At 34.0% G+C, this 15954-nt stretch overlaps 2 protein-coding genes across 2 annotated transcripts; both read right to left on the bottom strand.

The window, feature by feature from the left end:
* Positions 1 to 301: 301 nt before the first annotated feature.
* On the bottom strand, positions 302 to 2680 carry LOC108985085 (transcription factor MYB64-like). Its single transcript, XM_018957251.1, has 3 exons — positions 2220 to 2680; positions 1970 to 2096; positions 302 to 1192 (listed from the first exon to the last, which is right to left on the bottom strand). The coding sequence occupies exons 1-3, from the start codon at positions 2678 to 2680 to the stop codon at positions 302 to 304; spliced, it is 1479 nt and encodes a 492-aa protein (XP_018812796.1).
* Positions 2681 to 8991: 6311 nt separating this feature from the next.
* On the bottom strand, positions 8992 to 12225 carry LOC108999612. Its single transcript, XM_018976519.2, has 3 exons — positions 12103 to 12225; positions 10026 to 11748; positions 8992 to 9461 (listed from the first exon to the last, which is right to left on the bottom strand). The coding sequence occupies exons 2-3, from the start codon at positions 11558 to 11560 to the stop codon at positions 9212 to 9214; spliced, it is 1785 nt and encodes a 594-aa protein (XP_018832064.1). The 5' UTR covers positions 11561 to 11748; positions 12103 to 12225; the 3' UTR covers positions 8992 to 9211.
* Between the last annotated feature and the right edge of the window lie 3729 nt (positions 12226 to 15954).

Below are 15954 nucleotides of genomic sequence, written 5' to 3'. Positions count from 1 at the left end.
ATTGCAGTCCAGCTAGAAAACAAAAACCAAACGCCAATATTTTGTTCACAAACTACAAACAAAGTAGAGCACCATTACTACTACAGCCATATAAAGCACGGAGAAAGAAACGCTCAGCACCCTAAAACACATTCCAACATCGTCACTTTTCTCAAGTGTCAGCAGCCCAACAGTTAATGTCCCTGTCTCAAATTTCTTTAAAAGACATTTCAATATCCCTAGCACCAATTCAGAGTTAGTATATTGGCTCTCCAAATTAGTCTTGAAGATGGAAACCAACAAACTCTTATTATCTAGCCCACTAAGCAAGAAACACGCTACTGTTGCTGCCCTGAGATAAATGAGAATTTAAAGCGACAAACTCTATCAAATCCATCTCCTTCCTGCTGCCGTTCCAGGAGTACGCTTGGTTAGTCATGTGCAAGTCCATGTTCATGTTAATGTTGTCGTAGCAGCAGTTGTAATCATTGGAAAGCAAAGAATTGGCAGTGCCATTCAGCAGGTACGAGAGGTAGATGTCAGAATGCAAGTGGGTCGTCGCGGGGGCACCAGTATCTATAGTTTGAAGTTTGTTGTTCTTCTGCAAGTTTGGGTTCGAAGTGAAAGATGCAAGACCAGTACCGGATTCCACAACGTCGGTGGAAGAATCCTTAAAGTGATCGGCATGAAATGTTTCAGCTACCATCTGAGCTGTGGCTTTAGTACTATCGTCAACAGGTGGCTGATCGTAATGGTTTGCAAAAAGGTTTTGCATGAAGAGTAGCTCCTCATCATATGTTTGAGAAATCAACGTGGGCGAGTCACAATATTGGGAGCTCGACTCTGACAGTTGATCCGGGAGGAAATAATTGAATTTGGTTGATGGGTCTTTGCCGGAGAGGGTCGAACTGGTGGGGGTGGTGGTGCTTTGGATAGCGGCGTCGGCGCTGGCGGTGAAAGTTTTACTGTTCAGAGTCTTGCTTTTGATATAGTCTTGAAGCAGAGAAGAGTACTGGGGCTTTCCTTTTTTATTCATCTCTGTCGGTTTGTTCTTTCTCCTTGAATTCTGCCTTCTTTTCGTGGCATTCCAATGGTTCTTTATTGCGTTTTCTGTTCTTCCGGGAATGCACTTTGCGATCTCCGCCCATCTGTTTCCGACCTTCGCATGAGCTTCAACCAGTAACCTCTCCTCCTCTTCACTCCAGCTATCCTTCTAAAAATCAAGACAAAGACAAAGCTAGCCAATGTCAGTACTTTTGCATATATTATGGGGATTACTTTTATAACGGTACTAAAATTGCATTCTGGCCTGCTTGCTCGAATATTCAAAATCACATGAAATTAATTCAACGCTAAGCGACTGTTCAAATATATGGAAGAAGAAACGTGAAGGTGCAAATTGCACAAAAAAAACGCCTGACCTAGATAGGTTATATATGCATGAGATCAAATTAATGACATACAAAAATCAATTAACGCTATATACTTTCAAGTAAATTTAAAAAAGAAAAAAAAAATTGATACAGATAAAAGGAGAATGCAAGAAGCTGTAAGTGATCTAGCTAGTTAGGCTTACAGCTTGTGATTGCTATGTAAATCTAAGCCCTAAGATCATATATATATATATATAGTGTACTCTTTGCTGAATGGAATTGTAGTTTTCCATGAATTAAAAGAAGAAAATTAGGAAGATCTGAAGATGATCACGAGTAGATCTCTTAGATAGATCCTTTACAATCTGAGTGATCTGTATCTTTGCCAATGACTAGGAATATATAACTTTAGATTGTAACATGAGTAAAATAAAGCAATCTATGGTTTTTCTTGTCAAAAATTAATGATCATTGGTTATATCAAATCTTGGGATTTTAGACAAAGTTTTCGGTTCTTAGATACCCCCATAAAGGCCTAAAAGTCTTAAATCATTCCATGATTTGGATAATAACATGAATAAAAGATGAACAAAATCATGTACAAAACGAGAGGAAACCTTTATATCTGGGCGCAAATGATTATGCCATCTCTCGCGACACTGCTTACCAGCTCTTCCAACCAGCTTCTCTGCTATCTGTGCCCATTTTCTCACTCCATGTTGCTTCACCAACTTGATTAGTTTCCTGAAGAACACGAAAGAAAAAACCTAAAATATATGTCCGAGAATACGAGAAGCAAAGCTATATATACTACCTTTGGAAAAAGTCGGTGAAAAAAAATTTATCATCAAAATGTCTTGGGTTCACCTGTCTTCTTCATCTGTCCATTGTCCCTTGATTAAAGCTTCAGAAGATCCTTTTCTAGCATTCTTCCCCGCGCCTTTAGAACTCTTGCTCCTTGTAACTTTCACTTCTTGTTTCAAACCCGCGGCCATGATAGGGATTTTCTCATATATCCAATTCAGAGGCTCTTCATCCACAAAAAACCCGTCAGCAAAGCTCACCTCTGGATTAATATTCGGACAGGAAAACCCACCACCAATTGCATCCCTGTAAGGGGTAAAGCTACATAAGCCGGTGTCAGAAATAAGTATTTCTTTGTTCTTTGCATGGTTCTGAGCCTGCTGCTGAGAGAAATGGTGGTTCTGATCACCATACTGCAGGAACCTGTCTATGGCTGTGAATGGAATTAGACCGGGCAAACATATGGAAGGGTTTCTTTGTGAATTCCCATAACAACATGCAGTACCTTCCCCACCACCTTCCATTAGAGGAGCTTCAAGGAGATTGAAAACTAGAGGGAAATTAAAAGGTCTATATATATAGGCTTGATTTTTGGGAAGTTTTTGTGGGTTTTTTCGCTTAACTTGTGAGAACACCCCATAACAAGAGCTGGACTAGAATCAAGAAGCTTATACCAAGCCTTGTAATGAGCCACATGGCGTAATTGCCGTTGATCTTGGGCTAAAACCAACGGTTGAGAATTGGAGTTGAATGTAACTCCTGAGCTTCCTCCCTCAGACAAAAGTAGAATGGCGGGGGGGAGATTGGTGGCTTTGTCATTAAACCCATTATTATTATTATTAATTGAATTATTAATTTAGATATAAAAATTGCAAATACTAGTGAAATTTGGGACAAGTAACTCACAATACTTGTAATTTTTTATGAGGGTGATTTTGATATACATCAATATTGACATCATAAAAAAAAAATGGAGGTCCCAATTATTAAAATGAAAATAAATGATGGCGGTTATTTGAGAAAATTAATTAATTCAGATTTATTACAGTGAGGAAATTCGGGAGAATTCTAATACCTGGTTTTTTAATTGCTTGGATGGCTGCTAATTGCCTGCAAATTGCATGTGGATCAGGGTCATGATATTAATTATATATATTTTGACAGATATTGTATTTTTTTTTTTTTTACTTGGTTAAGGATGGATTATTAGTTAATTGGTATATTTTTATTTTTAAAAAATATTCAAAAATATTAAAATATATATTTGAAAGAAAAAAAAAAAAGTACATTTACACTATCAGTATAATGCAGCAGCACCATTAATCTCGATCCCCTAGCTTTATCCCATGACATTAATCTAGAATTCAAAATTTTGACCTCAAAATATATATAGTAACGGTTTATTTAAGTACTCTTTATAATTAAGGCTTTTTAAGTGAAAAATATCATAAGGGTATATATATATATATATTGTTACAAGCAGATTTAATTTTCATTTTCCTTTTTTTTTTTTTTTTAAATTTCTTTTGGTCGAGTTTAATAGATAAATTTAAATTCAGATTTGGATTTCAAATCAACCATGACTTCATGAAATCTAAGATTTTGAAAAAACTTAAAATCGTGTTTGGCATTGGTGTAAATCTAAATCTAAATTTTAATATGTTATCCAAGTAGTAGATTTGGATTATAAACATCCAAATCCAAATCGAAATCCTCCTCTCCAAATCATGCCATCCAATTAGCACACCATGCATGCATTGGCGTATTCAAGACCCACCCATGCACATTGTTTTAAGGTAGAGGAGATCATCAATTACAATATATATATTGTTTGGGTAAGAGATCAGGAGATTAATTAATTAATTAGCTGAAAAAATTATCTTTCAAGATATCTAATGCTATCCTAATTACCACATAGATATATATTGTAAACACTACATACAAAATAATATCTCTTTATACCTTATCTATTATGGAGAAAACAAGGATTCAGATTTCTATAATTAATTTCTATTTGAACTCTAGTGTACATGTTGAGTACTGTTGGGAATGAAAGAAAAAAAATAAACAAAATAACGAAATCAATTACACAAAAACATAAGATTTATATGGTTCGACAACGACAAAACTATACAGAATTTTATTCTTTTTAAAATCGAATATATATACTATGCAGCAATACACTGTGCGGTTCGATCTACGAAAATACAATATATATACTACATACAGTCTCATATTATTTTTATCTTTTTTATGATGATGTGGCATTATCTCAAACTCTTAGATTGTTTATTCTAAAAAATAAAAACTAATTTAAGGATTGATGAGTATCATTATTTATTGAGTAGTGTTATTTGAATGCATTTACACTATACACAATTTTATGAAATAATTTAATTTCTAAGATTTAAATTTTAAAATTTATATTTGAAATCAAATGATGTGACTTATTTTATATGTGACGTAAATATTTTTAAATAATTTTTTTTTTTATCTATTTATTGTGTGATAAAAAGTGGAACGAGAGGTAAAGCATATTCCAGCGGGGATGGACAAAACTGAAGCCCAAATATAGGATTCCTTAACCCTTCCTTAGTTGAGGCCTCAAAGCCGAAATATATGTTCTGCAGAAAGAATCTCCTCCAACTTTCGGTGTCTTGACTCTTGATCGAGAGAGTCGGTCCAAAGATTGATTGGTGTACTGCAAAACAAGTTGGGCCGTACTTAAAATATCAGAACTCTCTTCCCCACGTGACATTAAACTTTTTTTTGTATGTTGAAATTTGTTGAGATATTAAAGTAAATTTTGTAGGGTTTATTTAAGATGAGTTTAGATGTGTTTAAATGTTAAGATGAGTTTAAATGTATTTATAAGAAGTTGAAAAAAGTTATAGGTCTCGCATGTAAAGAGGTATCGTGTTGAAAAATATTATGGATCGCACGTATAAAAATAGATTAAGTTAAGTTTAGTTTAGTGATTTGAGAGTTATGTATTTGAATGTTAGATTCAACTTAAGATTAGATTGAGTTTAAATTGATCTCAGTTCCGTCTAAATTCCAAACGGGCCTAACACTTGTTGATTTGGTTTTTGTAAGATCATTTAGATCATATAATTATTCTTTGTTGGCATTTTATTTTCTAATTTTTTGGTCACGTCGATTGCATTGTCTTGTAACAAAAGCACCCCAAAAAAAAAAAAAACGTAATAATAATAAATTAGAAAATGCTTTCTTTCTTTTTATTTTTTCTCGAGAAAGATTTAATTAAAAAAGTAATAAAAATAAAAAATGGGAAAGCCGGTAAGGATTTGTTTAGAGCGGTGAACAGAGGAGAGGAGGGAGGAGGCATGGGAGGAACATGGGGCAATGAAAGTTGCTGCTCCATAATGGAGAGTCCTTTCACTTCACTTCACGTGAAAAACTGTCATTTTCTGCTTGGCGAAACTAATCCCAAGTAGCATGGGATGCATGTGCTTCATGCAACTACAACTCCTCTTTTCTCAATTAATGCTCTCTGCATAATGCATTGGCACTCATTAATGTCTATTTTTGACGCAAAACAAAAGATCTCACTACGTTTTGACCAATGGAAAATGCATCAAGTGGCTCCATACAGTCGCATACATTTTATTTCTAATTCTATAAATAAAGAGAATGGTACCTTCAAAAAGTTTTAATTTTCACATGCTTTCTAAAAATTTTCAAAATTTTAATGTACCTAAAAATATCTCTAGACTTTAATGTGACACTAAAATCATTTAAAGTTTAAAGTTGATGGTCTGTAAGAAAAATAGTTGAGAGGTTTTATCTTCTAAATTTCATTGAGCAAGAAAAAATTTATTTGAGATCTCAATTATATTATTATATGTTTAATGTGACACTAAAATATCTAAATTTTATATGAAACTTAATAAACTAAATTACACAGTAGAATGTAAGATTGCCTTCTAAAAGATAATTTGATAGATTTTATGAAAAAAAATAAATTCTAAATATTTCATTACAAAAATAATAATAGATGAATATTATTCCATAAAATATTATCATCATAAATCTCAAACGTATATTTAGTTGGGTTTTTAGAATTTTATTTTTCCGTATATGTAACAAATTATCTAGATCTAGTTTTAAATATAATTATGTTTTCTGAATTTTTAATCTCTTTTTTATTTTACATAAATAAAATTCGGTCAAGAACGATCCGATGATTTATTAGATGGTGATGACTAACTCCATTTACAACTTCTTTTGCACAAATAATATAAAACATGACTCTGAGGTGATCGGTTAATAGTAATTAAATAATTTATAAATAATAATAAAATAATCTGATTATATCTGATAACAGTTTTAGTCCTTAACCGACGCTAAGAGATAATACCACTAGCCCATTCATGTTCATCCACATCCCTTTTCCTAAAAAATGTTTCATTTTTCAATGATCTAATGAGAGACTTATGCTATGTGACACATTATTTTATAATTCTATTCCTGTACTTTGCACACTAGGTTGTGTTTAGATGTTAGAGTGAGTTGAGTTGAGTTGAGTTGAGTTAAGAGGATAAAATATTATTAGAATATTATTTTTTAATATTATTATTATTTTGGGATTTGAAAGAGTTGAATTGTTTATTATATTTTGTATTGAGATTTGAAAAAGTTGTAATGATGAGTTGAAATGAGTTGAGATTAGTTTAAAATCCAAACGAAGCCAAATCATTGAAACAGTACCATTCACTAACCATTAAATAACTTTAAAAATAAATTGACGTCTAGATCATGTCAATCCACTGAACTAAAAGCGAGATGAAATGTAGTATATAATATTTTCTTTACCATAAATAAGTTGTCTTTCTATCTCTCGATGTTTCAACTAATTATTAAAAAGTAATGCTTAGTTCACAGATTGATTCTACTGATGGATTCACCGATGGTTTTTTTTTTTTTTCCCTTTTTACTTAATGATTGAAGAAATTTTTTTTAATGATGTTGTGATTTTTTAATATTAAAGGGTATAAAAAAAATACAAAAAAAAAAGAAAAAGAAAAAGATCATTTGGCCTTGTCGGTAACATCCATCGGTGAATTCACCGATGAATGTAGCATCACTTATTATTAAATCATCTTCTTCATATATTAGACAAGAAATAATAATAATAATAATAATAAAAAGTCTACCGAAGTCTATTGGAATCATTCATCCTTTCATATCTGATCTTTGTAACTAAAAAGAGACAAATGTGTTACTTTCACGAGCTGTCACAGATTTCGAGATCTACTGAAATTAGTCCAAACTGTAATTCATCCTTTTTCGCATCTATCTTATTGTTTTTCTTTTTGGTTTCTTTATTATTAATTCAAATAAAAAAAGAGTTCGTCTCTCAGATGTTTGTCTACAGAGATTAAGTCCTCTCTTTTTATGAAAGTTGAAATTGAGTCTCTGTTTAGGTAAAAAGTGTTGTTTCTGGAATGATATTTGTACAAAGTATTAGCAATAGTGAAAATCAAACCAATCACAAAAGGAAATAGTATACTGGTAGAGTTCCAAATGTAATATTTTTGTTTATGATGTCATGTTTGATATAGGTACATCCCATAATATATCTGATCATGGATGTAAATTTTTCCGATAAATAAATAATGACAGTTTTCCTTTAAAAAAAATAAGACAAGAAATAAACTCTGAAATGATATTTTTTGTTTTTTTTGCATGTACTTCAAAGGGATTATTACATGATTGGAATTTTTAATTCTTGACCAAATTATGCAAGATAATTACATTATTGACCAAAGGGATTATTACATGATTGGAATTAGTGGAACATTGTAAGATATTCTCATATAAACGTGCATATTTATGCCAATCTACTGATCAGTTGGGGCATTTTGGTGCCCGATGCATCAATCTTGGATTATCATTGAGGGTATTAAAAAGGATAGTGTTTTCTATAATGGAAAGCAATATCATTCTCATGATTTTATACCCATATTAAAGCTACTAATGACCACCAATAAAAATCCCATTATTTTTCTATTTTGTTATCAATATCGAGCTGATTTTGTCTGTTCGATTTAACCATTCCCCCCACTCCCCCACAACCTATCAAAAGAAAGCTTGATTTTCCAGTGTCATCAAGGTTGCGTAAATATTCTATGAATAATAGTAAAAAATAATAATTAAATAAAACTATGTAAAAGGTAATAATAAATAATAGTAAAATATTTTCAAAATATTCCATAAACTAACCCTAAGTCATTCTTGCAATCATAACAATAGAGGTCACATGTAAGACAATGTCGAGGCTATAGTGGAAATACTATTCTATGGGCAATTCGTACAATAATAATAATTTGAATAAATCTTAAATAAATAAATCCCACGGTAAAATAGAATATAAAAAAATATCATGTCTTTTTTGGAAGGTCTACTTTTTTACAAAATATAAAATTTATACCCATCGTTGAATGCAATACACATACATGAAACTTGGAAGCTAATTACACTTTTGTCATGTGATTGTGTTACCGAAAAGCGTTAAAAATCTGTGCAGAAAAGCAAAGCCCCAGAGCAAGCATTCCCATTGGTGCCAAGTTCCGCCCAAATATCTCGAGGAGCACGAGGACTGTGCTCGCTCAGCCCCCACACACTGCCGTCCTTTCGGATCTGGCCCTGCCTCATAAGTATCACACTGCATGTGCCCAATTCCCATCTCCCCCCCACATGCCCTCGCTTCCCAAATCCCAATTTCGATACCACTCCAACATTTTCGCTCCCCCTCTCACAGAATAAACAGATAAAAAAACCAAGAGAGAAAAACAAAAACAAGGTGGACATATAAATCAACAAGAAAATCGAACTTCTCTCTTGCCATTTGTTATGCACAATTTATTTGGTAGCAACAAAATTCCGAGTAAAAGAGATGGAAAACAAAAACAGGGTCTTGGTATCGGGTATGGTGAAGTGTGGTGGGAACATCCTCCCCTCCCCCATCCTTTTCTTTTTCTTTTTTAATTTCCAGGAAATTATATTTAATATTTTTTTAAAAGATTTTTTTTTTAAGCTTCTTGGGTGGTGTCGGAGGGGTCAAGGGGGAAACAAGTGTCTTCTCCGCCAGTGTTCCAAAGAAAATGAGCATAATTAGCAGCATAGAAAGAGTTGCTGGGATCGGTCGAGATGGCCTCCAGGAAGGTCTCCTCTGCAGCCCACAAATCGTTCCTCACTCTCCATAAAAAGGTCGCGTATTTGTTGTATGCTTCGGCATCTGGCGGCTCCACCCTTATTGCCCTCTTAAAGTACTCCTCCGCTCTGTTTTTAGGAATTAAACAAAACATAAACACAGTCAAACCATATGTTTAGTCTACTATGCTAAACAGCCATTTTGTGGGTTAATTTAACAATATGACTAAAGGCTTTTGGGAAAAAAGAAAAATCAACGACTTTATGGATCACATTCACACAAAGAAAAAAGGATGGGATTGAGTAGTGAAATTTTCCAATAAACAAAAACAAACTAGACCCCGTACTCCCCTATATCAACAACCAAAGTACGCAAAGCGACAAAGTGGATTGAAATCATAAGACTTCTACGGTTGCGTCTAGGTAGTGAATCTCAGATATTCCCATGAATAATAGTAAAAAAATAGTAATAAATTAATCATAAATAACAAATAACAATAGAATATTCTGTGTTTGGGACGGGTAGAGATAGACTATCCCGGATAGTGAGAGCCATGAGCAAAGATAGATATGAGCTCGCTCAAAGATTGCTATCCACCAAGACGATTGGTAGAATCGGACTAAAATTAGGCTAGCAAACTTGTCGACAGAATAAATTTTAGTAAAATATTGACGAAAGAAAAAATATCGTACCTGTCGTAATCGTGCGAGACAAGGTAGAGGAACTGAGCGAAATTTGCGAGGAGAAGAGGGTTGTTGGGCTCTCGGGACAAGCCCATTTGGTAGAGCAGCTCTGTTCTGAAGTACTCTGCGTAGTCGTTGTCCGCCTCAATCTTGGCCGTCACCGGTGAAATGAATCGTTGCATGGTTTCTTTATCGAGACCGTCGTCTTTTAATGCGTCCTGCATTTGTGAAGCCTCTTCGACTGTCGAATTCCATAGAGCCACTTCTTCTTCCCTGGTCTTTGCCTCCGACTCTGCTTCTATGGTTGTCCCATACGAGGACAACTGGGAAGAAGTTGTCCCGTCGGGCAGAATTGTCCGGTAGTGGTAATCTGAACCGTCAAACTGTCCGTCGCCGTCGGTTCCACTACCCACTGGCCGCACGTTACTACCGCCGCCATTGTTTCCGCCGATGGAAGTCGTCTTCCCAGAAGAAGACGACACCGAGAACTTCTTAATTGCTGAAGAATCAAACCTCTGGTGCGTATGGTCCTGATCCATTTCAACTACCGAAGCCATCTCTGTCGTCGTTGAAAACGACCCCGGTGGCGGCGAGGCTGCGAACGCAGCGTTGTTATGCCCCATGGAATAAACTGAGAAATTCGCGAGGAGAATCATCACGTACACCATCAGAGTGGGAGTATGAGAAAAGACCTGCTGAAATAGCCACACGAACGAAGCGTGCATCTCTTTCTGAACCCGAGCGAGAATCCCCTGTAGGTCTTCGTAGAACAGAAACTCTCTCATTTGCAACGTGTAGCTCTGGAGCTCTCTAATTATGAACACCATCGACGAGAAGGCCTTCTTTACCGAACAATAAGCTGACTCTCCTACTTCTCTGAACCCCTCCTGCCATTGCATCTTTCGCTTTATCATTCGAAGCGAAAGGGGAAGATCCACGCTGTTCGCCTTTCGCTCGATACACGCGGGGTTAATTTCGTCTCTTTCAGCCCAATCCGGGGGCTCTCGCTGGATTTCTGCCCAAGGAGGCCCGATCTCCGAAGGTGGGTGGAGTATATGATTCTGATTCTGTACAAAGTTGACGCTACTGTTGAAACTGTTAAAACTATCAGCACTATTCATGCTCTGGATATCTCTGGAATCGGAAACTATCTCATGTGATTCCGTATCATCCATGGCGATACTATTATCTTCATCGTCGCCCGAAAGTTGGAATCGGAGTGCTAATTCCTGAATCTTCTTCGAGAATTCTTCGTCTGAAAATGCGTCTAAGCTGGCGCTGCAAGCTCTTTTCAGAGTCCGGGTTCTCGGTTTCGGAAACTCGCAAGATCGGGACCGGTAAAACATCGTCGAGGCGGTTCCAAACAGAGCGGGTCGCTCCAGTCTATGCACGTAGCGACACACGAGAGCTCTGCCATCGCCACGGCGGTTTCGTTGTCCTGCCGTAGATGAGACTGCTGAGGCTAGGGTTTGAGATGAGGAAGGAGAATGAGGAAGAACCGACTGTGACCAATGCAAACAGGTCGCAGCTACCTTCACTCCCATTTTAGAGCAGAAGTAAAACAAAGTGAACAAACCGAGAGAGTTCAGAAACCTCGAAGCAATCCAAGCCCCATAAAAAAACTCGTTCTAAAAAGTACAAAATCTTCTCTTCCTCAATCGGAAATCTCCAACTTTTTAAATCAGATCCGTGAAAAAGCCTTCGCCTTTCTTCCTTCAACCTTACTCTTAACCTGGAAAAAAAAACAAAACAAAACAACGAAACCAACAGAGTAAGTTAACAATTCAAACAATTTACCCGTAGTACACCCCAAAATTCCACTCTAAGACCATTTCTCGACCAAAATCCAGATTTTCCAGGAAAAGTCGAAGAAAACGAAACCAGAGTTTTGAAATGAAAATATCTTCTCCATCCCTTCAATAAACTTATAGAGAATTCATTTTCCATTACACTTATTATTATTTCCATGAAGTCGGATCGGGGCATAAGCCCAATGAGACCAACTCACACGTGCACGAAAATCAATGAGAGTGAGATCCCAAAGAACGAAAATTTCGAGAGGTGAAAAAATCTTCATGAAACTTACTCAGAAGATCGAAGCAGACTTCGATGAGTTTTCCCGGAGAATATTCCCGGCGAGCAATCACAAAACGAAGCAGAGACAACTCACTTCACCAATGAGAGGGTCTCTGGTTCCTTTTATATACAAAGTCACCGACCCTCTCTCTCTTTAATGAACAAAAAATATCTCACGGGGTACACACCAAGCATCACATCGTAGAAATACGGGACCCTACAGTAGGAAACGGGAAGTTCAGGTATCAGTTTGGAATGGAGTGGAGTGAGGTAAGTTGCCGAGTCAGCCGCCAAGATGTAAGGGTTTGGCCATTGGGGAAACGGGTCGAGGAGCTCCAGTCTTACGCGGCTATTTTCACGGGCTCTTCGGGATCCGGTCTGGCCGTCCATCATGTGAAAATCACCGACTCTCCCGTCGATTCAGTGACACGTGCCCGTTTATTTTACTGTCGAGGCGCTCGTGGATGTCGGTTACTTTTGAGTGTGATTAGGAAAAAATATATATTTGCAGCAGTAATTAACCGTCAGTAACTTCTTTTTTAATAAAATAATAAATAGAAAATTTATGTAAAATAATTAATTTTATAATAATAAATTTAACTATTTTTTAAAACGATTATACAAAACTTATGCCCTCTATCATTATATGCACCATTGCTGTCAGAAAAAGTGAAAGGACTTTTTGTCTGTGATATTTTTTCTTTAATCTCCTCACTAATCTCGGCTTTTTCGTGATGACCTGATGATGAGGTAAAACTAAAAAGCCACCTCACTTAAAATGATAAAAGGTAGATGCCACTGTTCCATTCAAGTTTGTCTATTTGATATGTTTTTAGTGTAAATTGTATTCTATTTTATTTTAAATATTTTTGAATATATTTAAATATTTTTAAATTTTAAAAAAATTAATCCTTGTGAATTAAATATCTTTCATATTTAGTTTTGGGAAATCTTTTAAATTTTCAATGATTTGATGTAAAATTGAGATCCTGCACGGCCTCCAAACTGAAACTTTCGTCTTGACTCAATTTCCTTGAAAACAAATTTAAAAAGTATAAAGAAAAATGATTCAACTACAATAATTGTATAAATTACTTTATAAAAATATCTTTTAATTTAATTCATGATTGTATAAAAATTATAAATATATGATGACTAAAGTAAAAATGCATGATAGTGACACCAGATAAAACAAAAATAAAAAAAATATGAAGGGCTACTGTAGTAAATTGAGGTGATGTATTTACTATTTTCTATTTGATTTATGAAAAATTCTATTTATCATCTCTATACAACATACATCATATTTATTTATTATTTCTTTTCTTATTAAATGATAAGTAAAAGAATTTAATTAATTTAATAAGAATAATATAAAATTAATAAATAAAAATTTAAAAATAAAAATAAGTATGATATACGATATAATGTTTAAAAATAGAGAAAATATAGTTACAGTCGTGAATTTGTAAGTATCGTGTAATTATTTAAAAAAAATAAATTAATACGAGACTTGCTTAAAAATAAATTAATTTTTTAATAATAAAATAATGTTATATACAGTTATAGAATACGCAACGTCATATAGTCATTTTGAAAAAGAATGAAATCTATTATTAAAAAATTAAATTCTTTTTATATGAATTCTATATTTATTTTTTATTTTTTAAATAATTACATAATATTTATATACTCATAATTACAAATATCATTTCTCTAATTTTAAAAACATGAGTATCAAACTCTTATTTTTAATTACCAAATGGCGGCATAAAAGATCGTACGAGTGAATCCCATTTCCGTAGTGTGTTTCATTTATAATATCTGAATTAATTAAACAATAATAAATGTCTTTTTACCTCATCATGTTATTTCCATGCCCTTGTTTTTTCTGCCGGTACACTGTCTTTAGCTCCCAAATGCGGACAGAAACTTCATAAAATAAAAAAAAAAGTTAAAAAAAAAAAGAAAAGGAAAAATCAAGTTGGAGGCTTTGGTGGGGTGAGAAACCGACGGTCCAAAATGAAGCCCCAGGAGAAGTTAAGCTGCGTGCCAATTTGCCAACTGCAAGTTGCTCGATGGGGTGTTCCATCGAGGAGAAAAGATGGTGACTGGGTGATGGTGACAGGCGTGCAGTCTCAACGGCTGCAATTGCGTGATGGAGATCTTTTGAGCGACTGAGATTTAATTATGTTATTTGTGCTCTAAAATCTTGTCACAGTCATTTATATCTAATAATTATAGGTCCTACAAAATAGCATTAGATTCACTGTAATTATATTAGATCCTCTCATACTACTACTGTATCTGTCACAGTCTATCAAAGACTAGATAATATGTATCTAAGCTTGCATTTGGTTTGAAAATTTTTATACATTAACTTCAACGAATCGCGTCGTTGGCAATTTGGCAAATGGCAACTGCCGTGTTTGCTTTCCATTCTTTATTTTTATTTTTTATTTTTTTTTAAGGGTCGAGGTTGAAATTTCTTTGGAAGGTTCTCGTAAGTCAGGGTGTTTTAATTAAAATTATATTTTATATAATTTGGACATAATATGTAACTTTTAATGTATTTAATACGAAGGTACATATATTATTATTTTTATTTTGAAATCACTAAAAAATAATATTATAATTATATATATTTTTTTTATTTTTTATTTTTTATTTTAACTTATTTTATCTCAATTAACTATCTAAACCTTGTATAATCAATTTGTAATTCTGGCATGGAACATAAGCTTTTTAAAAGAGAAATGATAGGCTTTCTCACTATAGGTTACCGCAAAATTATGTTTGAAAACAATAATGCCTAGATAGGAGTGTACAAAAACCGATCAAGCTAGTTAGGACCGATGCGGACAGATAGTTGGAGTATGAAACTAGCAGAGAACCGATCGGCCACCGATAGAAATAAGTTGAAATCGACGTCGGCCAGTTCAGTTCAACTGAACCATTCGATTATATCTATATATATATATATATATATAATATCTTAAGTAAAATGGCATCGTTTTACACGTATCGTTTAGGAAAAAAGATTTAAGGTTTAATACCTCATTCGCTTCTTATTCTTCTCCCAATTCTCACTCTCTCTCCTCTCTCATGTAGCAGTGCATCTCTCTCTCATCGCGATGCCGAACAATCTGTCTCTCATCGCTCGGTCACACCTCCATTTCTGAGTTTCGAACCATTCACAACGCCGAAAGAACATCGACAACTGACCGAGATCACGCCGAAACAGACATTGCCGATTTTCTCTCCCTTTACCGTTTGGTTTCGACCTATTTTATCCATGTATATAAGTTGTCGGTTCGGTTTTGCTTTTGGACCGAAACAGTTGGTTTTCACCCCTAACGCTAGATACAATAATGAGTTATATAAATATTGTGCACTTTTTGTAAAAAAAAAAAAAAAAAGATCTATAATTAAAAAATTAATTTTTCCATGTAAGTCCTATATTTGCTATTTTTAAAAAACTGAATACGCAGCATTTACATAATCCATAATTACAAATATCATTTCTTATTATAGAATATATTGTATATTATGTTGTATGGATATCATTGCTTAAATTGGAAAGAAATAACTTTCAACCAAGTTGTACTATTTGGTGACTTAGGTTGCGTTTGAATATTAAGATGAATTGAATTGAGTTATAAATAATAATATTTTATAAATTCTATTGAGATGTGTTTAATTTGTTTAGATTGAGATGAGTTTAATTTTTTAAATTAAAATATGTGAAGTATGTTGAGGTAATTTAATTTTTTTAAAAAAGTTAAAAATATATTAAATCTTATTAATAATTAATTTAAAATGAATTAAATTTATCAAGAGTTTGATAATTGATGATATGATC

The sequence above is a fragment of the Juglans regia genome, chromosome 14 (assembly GCF_001411555.2).
Source record: "Juglans regia cultivar Chandler chromosome 14, Walnut 2.0, whole genome shotgun sequence".
Lineage (NCBI taxonomy): Eukaryota > Viridiplantae > Streptophyta > Magnoliopsida > Fagales > Juglandaceae > Juglans > Juglans regia.
The sequence above is the reverse complement of the archived record's forward strand: the minus strand, read 5'-3'. Positions and strand labels throughout refer to the sequence as shown.

Bases quoted from the DNA above. Each gene is read 5' to 3' on its own strand.
- LOC108999612 (XM_018976519.2), bottom strand. From the start codon at position 11,560: ATGGGAGTGAAGGTAGCTGCGACCTGTTTGCATTGGTCACAGTCGGTT. The intron at 9,462-10,025 runs GTACGATATTTT...TCCTAAAAACAG, and splicing joins GTCTCGCACGATTACGACAG to AGCGGAGGAGTACTTTAAGA.
- LOC108985085 (XM_018957251.1), bottom strand. From the start codon at position 2,680: ATGGAAGGTGGTGGGGAAGGTACTGCATGTTGTTATGGGAATTCACAA. The intron at 2,097-2,219 runs GTGAACCCAAGA...CGTGTTCTTCAG, and splicing joins TGGACAGATGAAGAAGACAG to GAAACTAATCAAGTTGGTGA. The intron at 1,193-1,969 runs GTTTCCTCTCGT...CTTGATTTTTAG, and splicing joins ATTTGCGCCCAGATATAAAG to AAGGATAGCTGGAGTGAAGA.